Source organism: Chaetodon auriga, chromosome 23 (assembly GCF_051107435.1).
Source record: "Chaetodon auriga isolate fChaAug3 chromosome 23, fChaAug3.hap1, whole genome shotgun sequence".
Lineage (NCBI taxonomy): Eukaryota > Metazoa > Chordata > Actinopteri > Chaetodontiformes > Chaetodontidae > Chaetodon > Chaetodon auriga.
The window spans coordinates 4,431,091-4,449,132 of NC_135096.1; the positions used below are offsets into that span (position 1 = coordinate 4,431,091).

An 18,042-nucleotide genomic window follows, 5' to 3' on the forward strand; every position below is an offset into this window, starting at 1 on the left:
TCAAAAGCATAATTTGAAAAATATAACTGGACAAATGTATCAAATATTTCAGGATTACAGAACCGAAGACATAAATAACATTAAGGATAAATGGCAGATAGAACTGAAAACATCTATATCAGATGACGAGTGGAATCAGAGTCTTAAAGATCATTTCTCAAACATAAAATGGCCTTCTGCCAAGAATATGCTTGGAAGATAAATATACGGTATTTTAGAACACCAGTGATGTTCAGCAAATATACACAGAATAATTCTAGCTGCTGGAGGGAATGCGGGGAAGACAAAGCGGACCACACTCACATATTCTTTACATGTAAAAAAATAGAAATGTATTGGTCAGAAGTCATACACATAATAGAACAGATGTTTGGGAAATTGGGCCAATTTAATAAACACACTTGATTCTGAGAATTACAGCACTCAAACAAATAACAAGAATCTGGAAAAAGTTGGAAGCCCCCAAAGTAAATAAATGGCTAGAGACTGTAGAGAATATTTATAGGATGGAGAGGGTAACTTATAGAATTAATACGAAAGAAAAGTTGTTGGAAAAAAGATGTAACTAGATATATCCTCTGCATACAGTAGAGATGAAGCCTAAAAAAAAAAAAAAAAGGAAAAAACTACTTACTGTTTATGTGTGCATTTATATTACTGTTGTATTTGTTGTAATTGCGTGCGTATTTTTTGCTGGGTAATGTTATTTTTTATTTATTTATTTATTTTTTGGCTTACTTTTGGAGTTTTTGTGTATATGTATTGTGTCAAGTTATTTAAATAACAGGATGTGTATTGTAGGAATGTCGTATACTGTACTGACACAATAAAGTATTAAAAAAAAAGTTTCCTTTTTTTCAGTTGTTTCTCATGTACCGTTGAAGTTTGAAGACTTTTCTAAAAGTCTTTGACAGATTTGTTTAACAACGATGTCCAAACTTGTTTTTCTGCTTTCGAAGATGAAACTTGACTCCAAATCAAAGTTTGAGTCACAAACAGTATCACGACATGTTATCAGCCACTAAAACCTCTGCTGGTCCAAACTGAAGACTTGTTGGTGGTAATAAAGTTGTTTGAATGAAGTGGACGTCAGCTAACGAGGTCCACGTCCCTCAGGTTGTCTCTGGTGTTGAGGGAAACCTGTGCTGCTCTTGCTGTGGTCACTTGTCTTGGATTTTGAAGGTTGCTGTCTCCTTCCTCATGTCTTAATACGTCAACAAACAGTTCAAGTGTTATCAGCCATCAGGAATTAGTTTGTGCTCACTTGATTCTTGGTTCAGCTCGATGTTGTTGAGTAAAATGAACCATGAAAACACAACATGAAGTGAAACAATCAAGATGATATCTGATATTTTAACGGTTATCGGTCTCCTTGATTTCTAATAATCTGTATCAGCCCTGAAAAAAACGTATCGGTGGACCTCTAGTCCTGATCTGAGAGACACAACAAACACTCACAGCAACATTCAGCTTTGATTGGAAGAAGATCCAGAATTGAAATCAACACACAGCTGAAGGTTCAAGTCAACAGCGTTTCCACAGTTTAATGATCTCAGCTTCCATCTTTAAAGGACTGGAAGTGGAAGAAGTTCACAAAGTAAATGAGGAATCTTTTCAATCATTTTCAACAAAGTTCATTGATCAATTTATTCCAATAACCTGAAAGACTGATGTGACTGAGATCCTGCACAGACTCAACTGATCTGTTCAGCAGTGTTTCTCTAACAGGAGGAGACTCTTCCTCCTACAGAGGACACAGAGACACTGAGGAACCAGACCTGGACCTGGACCAGAACCTGAACCCAAAGCCAGGATAAAGAGGTTCAGTGAATGTGGTGTTGAAGGTGTGGAGGTGGATCAGTGAGTCAGAGGAGACACTGTAGAAGGACAGAGTGCCAGCAGGACAGTCCACATACACTCCTACTCTGTGAGAGACAGAGGAGGAGGAGGAGGAGAAGGAGGAGGAGGAGGAGGAGATGGACATTGTTCTCTTCTTGTGACGGACAGAGTAATGACCATCAGAGCAGCACAGACTCCAGGACTGATCATTCCATCCAAACACACACTCATCACTGTCTCCTTTCCTTCTGATTCTTCTGTAACTCACTGATACATCAACTCTTCCTCTATTCTCGAACTCCCAGTAACAGCGACCAGTCAGACCAGTTCCACACAGAAGCTGAGGCCACCGGTCAAACCTGTCTGGATGATCAGGATATGACTGATCCTCCTCCACATACGTCATCGTCCTGTTGTTGTCAGACAGTTTGATCCTTCTGTTCACTGTGTTTGTGTCCAGTTTGAGTTCACAGGAATCTGATGGAGAGAAGAAGAAGAAAACAGCTGCAGTTATTGATCCATCATCTGTTGATTGATGGACAATTTGATGATGACATCAGAGATGTGAATGAGTGATGTCACAGTTTGAAGATGGCTGAATGTGCTGTGCTTTGTTTTCATCAGTCAAATTAAAGACACACTTACACTTCCTCAGACCTGGTCTCAACCATCGGACTCCAGCAGGCTCCACCCTGAAAGGAGGAGGGGGGTCAGAGCAGCACCTCCTCTTTCAGCATGCAAACATGGACGTTACATCACTCTCATACACACAAACACAACATGTTGATCCGGCCTGCTTCTCCCTGCTGCCCCTAAACCTCTTCAGCTCTGCTCAGACACTGACAGCGACACTGATTCTCTCTCATCATTAAATCTGCCTTCATCAGCTCATTTCCTCATTTCAATCTGTTGCTGACTTCTATTCTAAGCTGCTTCACTCATTGATCGCTCTCTCGCTCTCCCACCTGTGATGATTAATAATCAGTCTGACTTTGTCTTCACTGAACAAACCAACAGAGCTTTAATCATTGATTATTGGACACGGTTCTCCTCGTCATGTCCCATATGTGACCATGCTTCATGTGTTCATTAGAAGTGTGAATACTGTCAATAAATTCAATATCTGAGACAAGTCATCATGACTCTGTTGTGTGGAAATCTTTTCATGTCAAACTTCCTGAAGTTCACCAGAACAAGAAGAGCCACTTGATGACTGCACATGGAAATATTTACAAGCCATGTTTGCTGTGAAGACCATGTTCAGTCAAATTGTTCTCCACTGATGAAGGAACAGTCCAACATTTTGAGGAAAACACTTGAATGAAGCATCTCAAAAGTCCTGCTCTGTCCTGTGGTTGACAGGTTCCAGCAGTTTGAACTAAATAGAACTGCTTTGGACTTATTGGAAGCTTGTTTTTACGTCTTTTGAGGACAAAAAGGACATTTGTCAAACTGACAGACAGTTCTTTTTCCATGCAGAGATCTGTCCAAACTGCATCAATTATGACCAACAGGTCATTATCATGTTTGTTCCTGGAGATGTTCTCCTTGAGACCTCCAACACAAATATGTCCTTTTCATGTTTAACCAGTGTTTATGTTGTGATCAAAGGACAAAAGTTTCCTACATGTGTGATTGTTCATGTCTCACTCACATCCACCATCAACCAAAAAGACAGACAACATGTTTCCAGCTCTTCCTCCTCTTTCACACTGACTGACTGTGGCTGCAGCAGCCTCTTCAGACCTGAGAGTGTCCAGTCTGCAGTGAGGATCCTCCAGTCCAGCAGACAGCAGCTTCACTCCTGAGTCTCCTGGATGATTGTAGCTCAGGTCCAGCTCTCTCAGATGGGAGGGGTTGGATCTCAGAGCTGAGGCCAGAGAAGCACAGCCTTCCTCTGTGATCAGACAGCCTGACAGCCTGAAAACACACAGAACAACACACATGGAAGATCATTTGAGGGTCCTGCTGTGTCCGTCAAATCATTGCTCTCAAAACGCAGAGCTCTGACAGGATGAGCAGCATCACATGGGAGGATTTACAACACATAATAATTCTCAACAGTTTCTGTGTTTTAGGTCAACGACTTCACACTTGACACTTCACTTCCTGAAGGTCCTCAGCGACACCTTTCCAGTAATTAATCATGACTGAATCAGGAATAAAGTGATGTCCACTAATCAAAGTCACATGACAACAACACAGAAATGATGATATCCATCTCAGCCACACTTAATTAATAAAAGGAACATTGAGAGAAAAAAATCTGCAAATCATTATATTTATGTGTCAAATGTGTGGACTTCTGGGGTTAAAGAAAGACGTCAATGTTTTTACAACAAACAGTAACTTGATCTGACCGGAGAGTTTCCAGTGCACAGTGTGGACTCTCCAGTCCAGCAGACTGCAGCTTCACTCCTGAATCCTGCAGGTTGTTGTGACTCAGGTCCAGCTCTCTCAGACTGGAGGACTGGGATCTGAGGACTGAGGACAGAACTTCACAGCTTCTCTCTGAGAGGTTACAGCCACTCAGTCTGAAGAAGAACAAGAAAAAGAACATTTATTTTAAATTTATTATTTTTATTTAATTTATTATTTTCAAATGTTGAGTCTCTTCTCAGCATGTGTTCAAATCTTTGTTGTTTCATCATAAACATGTTGTAGATGTGACAATAAATCATCACTGAATCAGGAACAAACAGACATCCAGAAACCGTCACATGATATAAAACATGAATCTGGGAGAAAATGAGGCTCATTGATATTTTGAGTTTTTGTGAAATGATGTTCAGAAATAATTTCACAGCCTTCAGTCGACCATCGTCTTTTGTGTGCATGTGAAAAAAATAGTATGAACGAATCTGAATGTGTGAGTTTGATTGAAAAAATCTCACAAATGAAAGTTCAGCTGTAGAAATATTTTTCCATGTTTGAAAAGGTTTTGTGCAAACAGATAATCTGAATATACCTCAGATATTTTCAGCAGTGAAGTTTCAGAGTCTGAGAGACTGAAACACAAATTTCCTATATTTGTGAGTGACACTGAAGTTTCGGCTACAAGTTCACTGAGCTGGTAGGAAATAATTCACTGAGCGTCTCTCAGTCCACGCAGGCGTCCATTCATTGTCCTCATGTCTGTAAGAACACAGCTGTGCTGCTGTTCCACTGACTGAAAGCTCAGAGTTGTGTGATATATTCAGAGGAACAGTTTGAGTCAGCCATAGAGGCTGTGTTCTGTGGAGCTCTGGTTGTGTCTGTGGTTGAGGCTGTCACAATCCCTCCTGATGGCCACACACATCAAGCACCACTTTGCTTCATTCTCTGGCGAGCTGGACCCAGACCCAGCTCTGAGACTGGACCAGCACCTGCCAACAGCAGTCTGTCCAGCCATTGGATGGACCCTACAGTCGCCATCTTCCCTGATGAGTCCTCTCTCTCTGGTCAAAACAAACCCTGCCCACACCTGACCTGCTCCAGACGAGGTTCTGTTCACAGTTTCAGACTGAACTTTAATTCTTCTCCTGATGGTTTTCTCTATGAGATCCAGACTCTCAGCTGAGGGAATATGTTCTGTCTGCAGACCTGCTGAGCCAGACGTTCAAAGCCGTGTGACCACAGCAGAACAAACCTGATGCTTCATATTGTTTTCAGACACAGGAACCTTCTTGCATTTAGCTCGTAATCAATCATTTTGTCTCTGTTTGCTTCAGGTCATATTAACACTTTAAATCTGACACAGCAGATCTTCAACACACTAAAAGAATGATGAAGGTACAGAATCTAGAGACCACTTTGGATCCTGGTTTTATGTTTGGTCCTGATTTACTGTCAGTTTCATTTGACACTACTGGTACTGCAGCTAATAGAACAACTGATGAGTCTATTGGTATTTATCATCGGCTCGTAGCTTTCTGTCAGCATGTCTCTCTTGTCTTATTTGCAGGAACAGTGTCGATGAACCAAACATCTCTTCTTTTGGAATCTGCACGGAGGCTGATGAAGGAAACCTCAGTGAACAAAGAAAGCTGTTTTGTCAAACTTACATCGTAGTTCATCCTCCAGAGCTACACGTGATACAGCCTCTATGCTTGTCAACACAAACAGTAACTTGATCTGACCTGAGAGTTTCCAGTGCACAGTGTGGACTCTCCAGTCCAGCAGACAGCAGCTTCACTCCTGAATCCTGCAGGTTGCTGTTACTGAGGTCCAACTCTCTCAGACTGGAGGACTGTGATCTGAGGACTGAGGACAGAACTTCACAGCTTCTCTCTGAGAGGTTACAGCCACTCAGTCTGAAGAAGAAGAAGAAGAAAAAGAACATTTATTTTAAAATGTTGAGTCTCTTCTCAGCATGTGTGAAAATCTTAGCTGTTCCATCGTAAACATGTTGGAGATGTTGATTCATTGTCTTCACATCTGTAAGAACACAGTCATGTGTCCTTCATGAGGGGACAGTGTCAGACCTGAATCCAGTTCCTGAGTGTCATGTTTAAACCTGCTGGATGACGTTTAAAGTTTCAAACTCTCAAATGTGCAGTTAGAAATAAACAGGAGGCTCTGAGAGTGACTGAGTGCTGAAACTAATATATGAAGTGAATGATTTCAAGGATCAGCAGTTTTCTGCCAGCATTCCTCTCTCATCTTATGTGCAGCAACAGTATTGAATTTCTTCTTTTATTTTTGACATTCTCCAAAGCTCTCCATTATAACAACCTGTTCCTCTGGACTGAAGGAGGGGGAGCATGATTGGTCCTTCTTGTGGTGACAAAGAGTCAAATGATGAAGCAAACGTCTCTTTTTATGGGAACGTGCACAGAGCCTGATGAAGGAAACCTGAGTTAACAAAGGAAGCTGATAACCACCGTCATGATGCCGTTATCTCTGCCTGGAGTTCATGTTTAGTTGAGGCAGCTCACACAGAGGAAGCCTGGCTTGGTCCAATTTGTTTTGTCCTTCATCCCACTGAGCTTCACATGAGACAGCCTCTGTGCTGGACTCAAACTGCTGACTCATAGTCCTTCAGAATTCATGTTGCTCATGACTCAGCACTCTGATCAATAGTCAATTCATCAGGTGTAATGACCCATGCTGCACTTTGTGAAACCTCACTGTGGAAAATATTCCTGCACAGATTTCAATTACAGATACGCAAAATATTTCTACAGCTACAAAGCTTCATGACACATCTGCAAACGTGAATTTGAGGGATTTTTTTTCCCTTAATTCACACATTCAGACACGTGCACACATTTTTCTGACATGCACAGAAAAGATGATCTATAACTGCAGACTGCGAAATTATTTCTGATCATCATTTCACAAACTCAAAATCATCAAACTGTCAGAGATCTGAAAATAAAAAAAAAAGACTAAAAAATTGAGATTCTGACATGAGAGAGACTGTTTAAATTAAATGAATCTCTAAATGTACAGAACTAACTTAAATCTGTCAACACAAACAGTAACTTGATCTGACCTGAGAGTTTCCAGTGCACAGTGTGGACTCTCCAGTCCAGCAGACAGCAGCTTCACTCCTGAATCCTGCAGGTTGTTGTTACTCTGGTCCAGCTCTCTCAGACTGGAGGACTGGGATCTGAGGACTGAGGACAGAACTTCACAGCTTCTCTCTGAGAGGTTACAGCCACTCAGTCTGAAGAAGAAGAAGAAGAAGAAAAAGAACATTTATTTTAAAATGTTGAGTCTCTTCTCAGCATGTGTTCAAATCTTTGCTGTTCCATCATAAACATGTTGTAGATGTGACAATAAATCATCACTGAATCAGGAACAAACAGACATCCAGAAACCAACGTCACATGATATAAAAAATGAATCTGGGAGAAAATGAGGCTCATTGATATTTTGAGTTTTTGTGAAATGATGTTCAGAAATAATTTCACAGCCTTCAGTCGAACATCGTCTTTTGCGTACATGTGAAAAAATAGTATGCACGAATCTGAATGTGTGAGTTTGATTTAAAAAATCTCACAAATGAAAGTTTAGCTGTAGAAATATTTTTCCATGTTTGAAAAGGTTTTGTGCAAACAGATAATCTGAATATACTTCAGATATTTTCAGCAGTGAAGTTTCAGAGTCTGAGAGACTGAAAGAGAAATTTCCTATCTTTGTGAGTGACACTGAAGTTTCAAGCTACAAGTTCACTGAGCTGGTAGGAAATAATTCACTGAGCGTCTCTCAGTCCATGCAGGTGTCCATTCATTGTCCTCATGTCTGTAAGAACACAGCTGTGCTGCTGTTCCACTGACTGAAAGCTCAGAGTTGTGTGATATATTCAGAGGAACAGTTTGAGTCAGCCATAGAGGCTGTGTTCTGTGGAGCTCTGGTTGTGTCTGTGGTTGAGGCTGTCACAATCCCTCCTGATGGCCACACACATCAAGCACCACTTTGCTTCATTCTCTGGCGAGCTGGACCCAGACCCAGCTCTGAGACTGGACCAGCACCTGCCAACAGCAGTCTGTCCAGCCATTGGATGGACCCTGCAGTCGCCATCTTCCCTGATGAGTCCTCTCTCTCTGGTCAGAACAAACCCTGCCCACACCTGACCTGCTCCAGACGAGGTTCTGTTCACGGTTTCAGACTGAACTTTAATTCTTCTCCTGATGGTTTTCTCTATGAGGATCCAGATTCTCAGCTGAGGGAATATGTTCTGTCTGCAGACATGCTGATCCAGACGTTCAAAGCCGTGTGACCACAGCAGAACAAACCTGATGCTTCATGTTGTTTTCAGCTACAGGAACCTTCTTGCATTTAGCTGGTAATCAATCATTTTGTCTCTGTTTGCTTCAGGCCACATTAACACTTTAAATCTGACACAGCAGATCTTCAACACACTAAAAGAATGATGAAGGTACAGAATCTAGAGACCACTTTGGATCCTGGTTTTATGTTTGGTCCTGATTTACTGTCAGTTTCATTTGACACTGCTGGTACTGCAGCTAATAGAACAACTGATGAGTTTATTGGTATTTATCATCGGTTCGTAGCTTTCTGTCAGCATGTCTCTCTTGTCTTATTTGCAGGAACAGTGTTGATGAACCAAACATCTCTTCTTTTGGAATCTGCACAGAGGCTGATGAAGGAAACCTCAGTAAACAAAGAAAGCTGTTTTGTCAAACTTACATCGTAGTTCATCCTCCAGAGCTACACATGATACAGCCTCTATGCTTGTCAACACAAACAGTAACTTGATCTGACCTGAGAGTTTCCAGTGCACAGTGTGGACTCTCCAGTCCAGCAGACAGCAACTTCACTCCTGAATCCTGCAGGTTGTTGTGACTCAGGTCCAGCTCTCTCAGACTGGAGGACTGGGATCTGAGGACTGAGGACAGAACTTCACAGCTTCTCTCTGAGAGGTTACAGCCACTCAGTCTGAAGAAGAAGAAGAAAAAGAACATTTATTTTAAAATGTTGAGTCTCTTCTCGGCGTGTGTTCAAATTTTTGCTGTTCCATCATAAACATGTTGTAGATGTTCATTCATTGTCTTCATGTCTGTAAGAACACAGTCATGTGTCCTTCATGAGGGGACAGTGTCAGACCTGAATCCAGTTCCTGAGTTTCATGTTTAAACCTGCTGGATGAAGTTTAAAGTTTCAGACTCTCGAATGTGCAGTTAGAAATAAACAGGAGGCTCTGAGAGTGACTGAGTGCTGAAACTAATATATGAAGTGAACGATTTAAAGGATCAGTAGTTTTATGTCAGCATTCCTCTCTCATCTTATGTGCAGCAACAGTCTTGATGTCCCTCTTTTATTTTTTACATTCTCCAATGCTCTCCATTATAACAACCTGTTCCTCTGGACTGAAGGAGGGGGGACATGATTGGTCCTTTTTGTGGTGGCAAAGAGTCAAATGATGGAGCTAACGTCTCTTTTCATGGGAACGTGCACAGAGCCTGATGAAGGAAACCTGAGTTAACAAAGGAAGCTGATAACCACCGTCGTGATGCCGTTATCTCTGCCTGGAGTTCATGTTTAGTTGAGGCAGCTCACACAGAGGAAGCCTGGCTTGGTCCAATTTGTTTTATCCTTCATCCCACTGAGCTTCACATGAGACAGCCTCTGTGCTTGACTTAAACTGCTGACTCATAGTCTTTCAGAATTCATGTTTCCCATGACTCAGCACTCTGATCAATAGTCAATTCATCGGATTTAATGACCAATGGAGCACTTTGTGAAACCTCACTGTGGAAAATATTCCTGCACAGATTTTAATTACAGATATGGAAAATATTTCTACAGCTACGAAACTTTGTGACACATCGGCAAACTTGAATTTGAGGGATTTTTGTTTTGCATTCACACATTCAGACACGTGCACACATTTTTCTGACATGCACAGAAAAGATGATCCACAAATGCAGGCTGGGAAATTATTTCTGATCATCATTTCACAAACTCAAAATCATCAATCTCAGTCAGAGATCTGAAAATAAACAAAGTAGACTGAAAGACTCAAATCCTGACATGAGAGAGACTGTTTAAACTAAATGAATGTCTAAATGTACAGAACTAACTTAAATCTGTCAACACAAACAGTAACTTGATCTGACCTGAGAGTTTCCAGTGCACAGTGTGGACTCTCCAGTCCAGCAGACAGCAGCTTCACTCCTGAATCCCACAGGATGTTGTTACTCAGGTCCAGCTCTCTCAGACTGGAGGACTGGGATCTGAGGACTGAGGACAGAACTTCACAGCTTCTCTCTGAGAGGTTACAGCCACTCAGTCTGAAGAAGAGGAAAAAGAACATTTATTTTCAAATGTTGAGTCTCTTCTCAGCATGTGTTCAAATCTTTGCTGTTCCATCATAAACATGTTGTAGGTGGGACAATAAATCATCACTGAATCAGGAATAAACAGACATCCAGAAACCAACGTCACATGATGTAAAAAATGAATCTGGGAGAAAATGAGGCTCGTTGATATTTTGAGTTTTTGTGAAATGATGTTCAGAAATAATTTCACAGCCTTCAGTTGAACATCATCTTTTGTGTGAATGTGAAAAAATAGTTTGCACAAATCTGAATGTGTGAGTTTGATTTAAGAAGTCTCACAAATGAAAGTTTAGCTGTAGAAATATTTTTCTATGTTTGAAAAGGTTTTGTGCAAACAGATAATCTGAATATACTTCAGATATTTTCAGCAGTGAAGTTTCAGAGTCTGAGAGACTGAAACACAAATTTACTATCTTTGTGAGTGACACTGAAGTTTCAAGCTACAAGTTCACTGAGCTTGTAGGAAATAATTCACTGAGCGTCTCTCAGTCCACGCAGGCGTCCGTTCATTGTCCTCATGTCTGTAAGAACACAGCTGTGCTGCTGTTCCACTGACTGAAAGCTCAGAGTTGTGTGATATATTCAGAGGAACAGTTTGAGTCAGCCATAGAGGCTGTGTTCTGTGGAGCTCTGGTTGTGTCTGTGGTTGAGGCTGTCACAATCCCTCCTGATGGCCACACACATTGATCACCACTTTGCTTCATTCTCTGGCGAGCTGGTCCCAGACCCAGCTCTGAGACTGGACCAGCACCTGCCAACAGCAGTCTGTCCAGCCATTGGATGGACCCTGCAGTCGCCATCTTCCCTGATGAGTCCTCTCTCTCTGGTCAAAACAAACCCTGCCCACACCTGACCTGCTCCAGACGAGGTTCTGTTCACAGTTTCAGACTGAACTTTAATTCTTCTCCTGATGGTTTTCTCTATGAGGATCCAGACTCTCAGCTGAGGGAATACGTTCTGTCTGCAGACCTGCTGAGCCAGACGTTCAAAGCCGTGTGACCACAGCAGAACAAACCTGATGCTTCATATTGTTTTCAGACACAGGAACCTTCTTGCATTTAGCTCGTAATCAATCATTTTGTCTCTGTTTGCTTCAGGTCATATTAACACTTTAAATCTGACACAGCAGATCTTCAACACACTAAAAGAATGATGAAGGTACAGAATCTAGAGACCACTTTGGATCCTGGTTTTATGTTTGGTCCTGATTTACTGTCAGTTTCATTTGACACTACTGGTACTGCAGCTAATAGAACAACTGATGAGTCTATTGGTATTTATCATCGGCTCGTAGCTTTCTGTCAGCATGTCTCTCTTGTCTTATTTGCAGGAACAGTGTCGATGAACCAAACATCTCTTCTTTTGGAATCTGCACGGAGGCTGATGAAGGAAACCTCAGTGAACAAAGAAAACTGTTTTGTCAAACTTACATCGTAGTTCATCCTCCAGAGCTACACATGATACAGCCTCTATGCTTGTCAATACAAACAGGAACTTGATCTGACCTGAGAGTTTCCAGTGCACAGTGTGGACTCTCCAGTCCAGCACACAGCAGCTTCACTCCTGAATCCTGCAGGTTATTGTTACTCAGGTCCAACTCTCTCAGACTGGAGGACTCGGATCTGAGGACTGAGGACAGAACTTCACAGCTTCTCTCCGAGAGGTTACAGCCACTCAGTCTGAAGAAGAAGAAGAAAAAGAACATTTATTTTAAAATGTTGAGTCTCTTCTCAGCATGTGATCAAATCTTTGCTGTTCCATCATAAACATGTTGTAGATGTTCATTCATTGTCTTCACGTCTGTAAGAACACAGTCATGTGTCCTTCATGAGGGGACAGTGTCAGACCTGAATCCAATTCTTGAGTTTCATGTTTAAACCTTCTGGATGAAGTTTAAAGTTTCAGACTCTCGAATGTGCAGTTAGAAATAAACAGGAGGCTCTGAGAGTGACTGAGTGCTGAAACAAATACATGAAGTGAATGATTTAAAGGATCAGCAGTTTTCTGCCAGCATTCCTCTCTCGTCTTATGTGCAGCAACAGTCTTGATTTTCCTCTTTTATTTTTTACATTCTTCAAAGCTCTCCATTATAACAACCTGTTCCTCTGGACTGAAGGAGGGGGGACATGATTGGTCCTTTTTGTGGTGACAAAGAGTCAAATGATGGAGCAAACATCTCTTTATATGGGAACGTGCACAGAGCCTGATGAAGGAAACCTGAGTTAACAAAGGAAGCTGATAACCACCGTCGTGATGCCGTTATCTCTGCCTGGAGTTCATGTTTAGTTGAGGCAGCTCACACAGAGGAAGCCTGGCTCGGTCCAATTTGTTTTGTCCTTCATCCCACTGAGCTTCACATGAGACAGCCTCTGTGCTGGACTCAAACTGCTGACTCATAGTCCTTCAGAATTAATGTTTCCCATGACTCAGCACTCGATCAATAGTCAATTCATCAGGTTTAATGACCCATGCTGCACTTCGTGAAACCTCACTGTAGGAAATATTCCTGCACAGATTTTAATTACAGATACGCAAAATATTTCTACAGCTACAAAACTTTATAACACATCCGCAAACTTGAATTTGAGAGGTTTCTTTTTTTTTTTTTTCAAATCCTGACATGAGAGAGACTGTTTAAAATAAATGAATCTCTGAATTTACAGAACTAACTTAAATCTGTCAACACAAACAGTAACTTGATCTGACCTGAGAGTTTCCAGTGCACAGTGTGGACTCTCCAGTCCAGCAGACAGCAGCTTCATTCCTGAATCCTGCAGGTTGTTGTTACTGAGGTCCAGCTCTCTCAGACTGCAGGACTGAGATCTGAGGACTGAGGACAGAACTTCACAGCTTCTCTCTGAGAGGTTACAGCCACTCAGTCTGAAGAAGAAGAAGAAGAAGAAAAAGAACATTTATTTTAAAATGTTGAGTCTCTTCTCAGCATGTGTTCAAATCTTTGCTGTTCCATCATAAACATGTTGTAGATGTGACAATAAATCATCACTGAATCAGGAACAAACAGACATCCACAAACCAACGTCACATGATATAAAAAATGAATCTGGGAGAAAATGAGGCTCATTGATATTTTGAGTTTTTGTGAAATGATGTTCAGAAATAATTTCACAGCCTTCAGTCGAACATCGTCTTTTGCGTACATGTGAAAAAATAGTATGCACGAATCTGAATGTGTGAGTTTGATTTAAAAAATCTCACAAATGAAAGTTTAGCTGTAGAAATATTTTTCCATGTTTGAAAAGGTTTTGTGCAAACAAATAATCTGAATATACTTCAGATATTTTCAGCAGTGAAGTTTCAGAGTCTGAAGAGACACAGGAAGGAAGCAAACAGTAAGTTAGATATCAGAGTATTTATTGATGAAGAATCTTCACTATCTCTGTACTTACAGAGTTTTGTTGGAGGCTTTGACCACTGGCAGCAGCCTCTGAAGAGCCTCCTCTGAAGCAGAGAATTTCTTCAGGTCAAACACCTCCATTTTTTTTTCTGATGACAGTAAGATGAAGACCAGAGCTGACCACTGAGCAGGAGACAGTTCATCTGTGGAGACACTTCCTGAACTCAAGGACTGTTGGATCTGATCCACCAGAGAACGATCATTCAGTTCATTCAGACAGTGGAACAGATTGATGCTTTGCTCTGCAGAAGGTGTCTCTCCAATCTTCTTCTTGATGTACTTGACTGTTCCCTGATTGGTTTTTGTGCCACTTCCTGTCTGTGTCAGCAGGCCTCGTAGGAGAGTCTGATTGGTCTTCACTGACAGACCCAGGAGGAATCGGAGGAACAAGTCCAGTTGTCCATTTGGACTCTGTAAGGCCTTGTCCACAGCACTCTGGTGGAGATGTGAAAGATGAGGATCTCTGTCTTTGAAGACTTTTGACAATTGCACAACAAGTTTAGACCCTGCACGTTCACGGGAGGTTTTTTGTTCTTCTGACAGCAGATTGATTCCAGAGCTGCTGAATGTCAGGTGGACATGAAGAGCAGCCAGAAACTCCTGAACACTCAGATGGACGAAGCAGAACACCTTGTCCTGGTACAGTCCTCTCTCCTCTTTGAAGATCTGTGTGAACACTCCTGAGTACACTGAGGCTGCTCTGATATCGATGCCACACTCTGTCAGGTCTGATTCATAGAAGATCAGGTTTCCTTTCTGCAGCTGCTCAAAAGCCAGTTTTCCCAGAGACTCAATCATCTTCCTGCTCTCTGGAGTCCACTGAGAATCTGACTCAGCTCCTCCATCATACTTGATGTTCTTCACTTTGGACTGAACCACCAGGAAGTGGATGTACATCTGAGTCAGGGTCTTGGGCAACTCTCCTTCCTCTCTGGTCTTCATCACATCCTCCAGAACTGTAGCAGTGATCCAGCAGAAGACCGGGATGTGGCACATGATGTGGAGGCTTCGTGATGTCTTGATGTGGGAGATGATTCTGTTGGCCTGCTCCTTGTCTCTGAACCTCTTCCTGAAGTACTCCTCCTTCTGTTCATCAGTGAACCCTCTGACCTCTGTCACCATGTCAACACACTCAGGAGGGATCTGATTGGCTGCTGCAGGTCGTGTGGTTATCCAGAGGCAAGCAGAGGGAAGCAGTTTCCTCCTGATGAGGTTTGTCAGCAGCACATCCACTGAGGTGGACTCTGTAACATCAGTCAGGATCTCATTGTTGTGGAAGTCCAGAGGAAGTCGACACTCATCCAGACCGTCAAAGATGAACAAAACCCTGAACTCTTCAAACCTGCAGATTCCTGCTTCTTTGGTTTCAGGAAAGAAGTGATGAACAAGTTCCACCAAGCTGAACTTTTTCTCTCTCTGCACATTCAGCTCTCTGAAAGTGAATGGAAACATGAACTGTATGTCCTGGTGGGCTTTGTCTTCAGCCCAGTCCAGAGTGAACTTCTGTGTTAAAACCGTCTTCCCAATGCCAGCCACTCCCTTTGTCATCACTGTTCTGATTGGTTCATCTTGTGCAGGTGGTTTAAAGATGTCTTCTTGTCTGATTGTGGTTTCTGGTCCGTGTGGTTTCCTGGATGCTGTTTCAATCTGTCTGACCTCATGTTCATCATTGACCTGTCCAGTCCCTCCCTCTGTGATGAAGAGCTCTGTGTAGATCTGATTCAGGAGGGTCCGCTTTCCTGCTTTAGCGATCCCCTCAAACACACACTGGAACTTCTCCTTCAGGTTAGATTTAAGATTTAATCGACGCCGACAAACTGGAGCAAAAAGTTCTGAATGAAGACACAACAAATAAATCAATAAGTGATTGATAAAGTTCAGATGAGAATTTAATGTCCTTGTCTGAACATATTTTGGTCCATCTGTTGAGACATCAGTGAATGTTCCACTGATCCAGCAGCTAAACCTTTAGAGAAATCCTCTTACTGCTCTGCAGACGCTCAGCCAGCTCCTCCTCCTCCATTCTCCTCAGGAAGTGCTGTGTGATCTTCAGAAATGCCTCTCTGCTGCTCCTCCTCTGCTCTGCATCATCATCCTCATCCTCCCCCTGACTCTCTAAGCATTCTAGGTCATCTGGACTCAGAACCGTCTTGATCTTCTTCAGCTCGTTCCTCACAAAGGAGACAATGTTCTCCTCCAGCAGCTGGAACAGAAGATGATATGAATGGCACAAACTGAAATCATGGAAGCAAACATCAGATCCATGTTGGACAGACTGACGGTCCACTGGTCTAAAAAGTGCAGTGTTGAGATTATTGTGAACAGAACAGATGTGAAGCAACTGTTGTACATGTACAGACCATAAATATGGAGTCCAGGTGAATTTGATGCTGCTGAGCAGACTGACCACTGGGAACCTCTGAGCTCTCCTGGTGGACTCTGTGGAGGAATCGTGAAGAATTAGCTCACATCATGTCTGTCCACACAGAGACAAACACCAGCTGAAGGTCCTTCGAGCTGAAGTGTTGATTCCAACATTGAATCAGATGGTTTCCACTGACATTAAAGTGTTGCTCGTACTGCTGATCCCACTGTGAATCAACAGTCCAGTCTGCATTTCTGTGCAGCTTTCACTTTACTGTGTTGGTTCACCAGCTTGTCTGGTTGAGTCCCTCCAGTTCTCATTGACCCCTATAATACTGTGGACAGCATCACACAGCTCACACAAGCTAACTGGATGCTACCTGTCCAGCACAAATTGGCAGTGAGTCACAATAAAGTGAGTGAAACATGAGAAAACCAAAGAGAGAAGCAGAGAATACTGGATCAAAGCAAAGCTGAGGGTGATTTCACATCCAGCTGTGTTTCAAATGAAAGCTGGAACGTTCTTCTCTGGACTACATGAAGGAAACAGGTGCAGCTGTTGCTCATAGAAGTTGTTCTGGCTCTTTCTTTTATTTTTGTACAACATGTATTTGTTCTTGTCCACTTGTTTGACACACAACACATATTTGAGCTTTGTCTGCTCTCTGAGCTCCTGCAGCCTTTAGTTACCCATAACACCCTTCTCTGCATCAGACGTCTTCACAGAGGCACAACTCCAGCCTGATGTGAGGCGCCATGATGTCGCCGTCAGTGTCGTTCTTGAGTTTGTGAATCCATCAGCAGCATCAATCACAAACAGACTGTGTGTTTCCTCAGACTCTCTGTGTTGCTTCATTCTGTGTTTCACAGCAGCTGATCTCAGTGCAGCTGTTATCACTGACATGTTTGTGTTTGTGTTGTCAAATGACTGAAAACCACAACATGTTGATTTGATGGAGGAACTCAGTGGAATCAGGGTTAGCCTTCGTTAGCATCTGTTAGCCTCAATCAAGTCACTGTTTTATACTCATGCAGTCATCAGTCAGAACATGTGTGTAGAGGAAATGTTCAACTGGAGTCAAGAGTTGAAGACTGGTTATACTGGGCAGCTTCCACATGTGAGGATATAAACGAATGAGAAGAAGAACGATGCTGAAAATAAACAAACAGGTTTAAAAAACTTCTCTGAATAAATAACAGTTCAAACAAGAATCTGTAACATTTTAATGTTATTAACAGTTTACCTTTTTGCAGCAGACGATCCATCTCCTTTAAAATCAATGAGGCGACCCATCGACCATTCACTCTTCAAGGACACACAGCTGGGTCCAGGTCCAGGTCCAGGTCCAGGTCCAGGTCCAGTTCCGGGTCCAGCAGAGTCTGGTGGGTCCTGCTGCTCTGGCCTTCAACACAACACACACAGAGCTTTGAGTGTGAATAATGATGGTGGAGAGATTCGAGTGCTCTGACATGGAGACGAGTCCTGGACAGTCAGAGATCCTGGTCTCACCTCTGAGCTTCGGTCTGGCCGTCATCGTCCCCACACAGACTGGTTTTAGAGGGACGGACTCCCTCCTCTCTGTCCTCACACCGGTTCATGCTGCTGAACTCACGTCAGCTCACACACACTTTGAT

General features: G+C 42.4%; 1 protein-coding gene across 1 annotated transcript; it reads right to left on the reverse strand.

The window, feature by feature from the left end:
* Positions 1–1,520: 1,520 nt before the first annotated feature.
* Positions 1,521–16,308, reverse strand: LOC143316289 (uncharacterized). Its single transcript, XM_076724170.1, has 10 exons — positions 16,279–16,308; positions 16,030–16,246; positions 14,036–15,875; positions 9,052–9,225; positions 7,316–7,489; positions 5,958–6,131; positions 4,200–4,373; positions 3,586–3,759; positions 2,485–2,531; positions 1,521–2,316 (listed from the first exon to the last, which is right to left on the reverse strand). Exons 1-10 carry the CDS (start codon positions 16,306–16,308, stop codon positions 1,745–1,747), a joined length of 3,576 nt encoding a protein of 1,191 aa, XP_076580285.1. The 3' UTR covers positions 1,521–1,744.
* Positions 16,309–18,042: the final 1,734 nt, after the last annotated feature.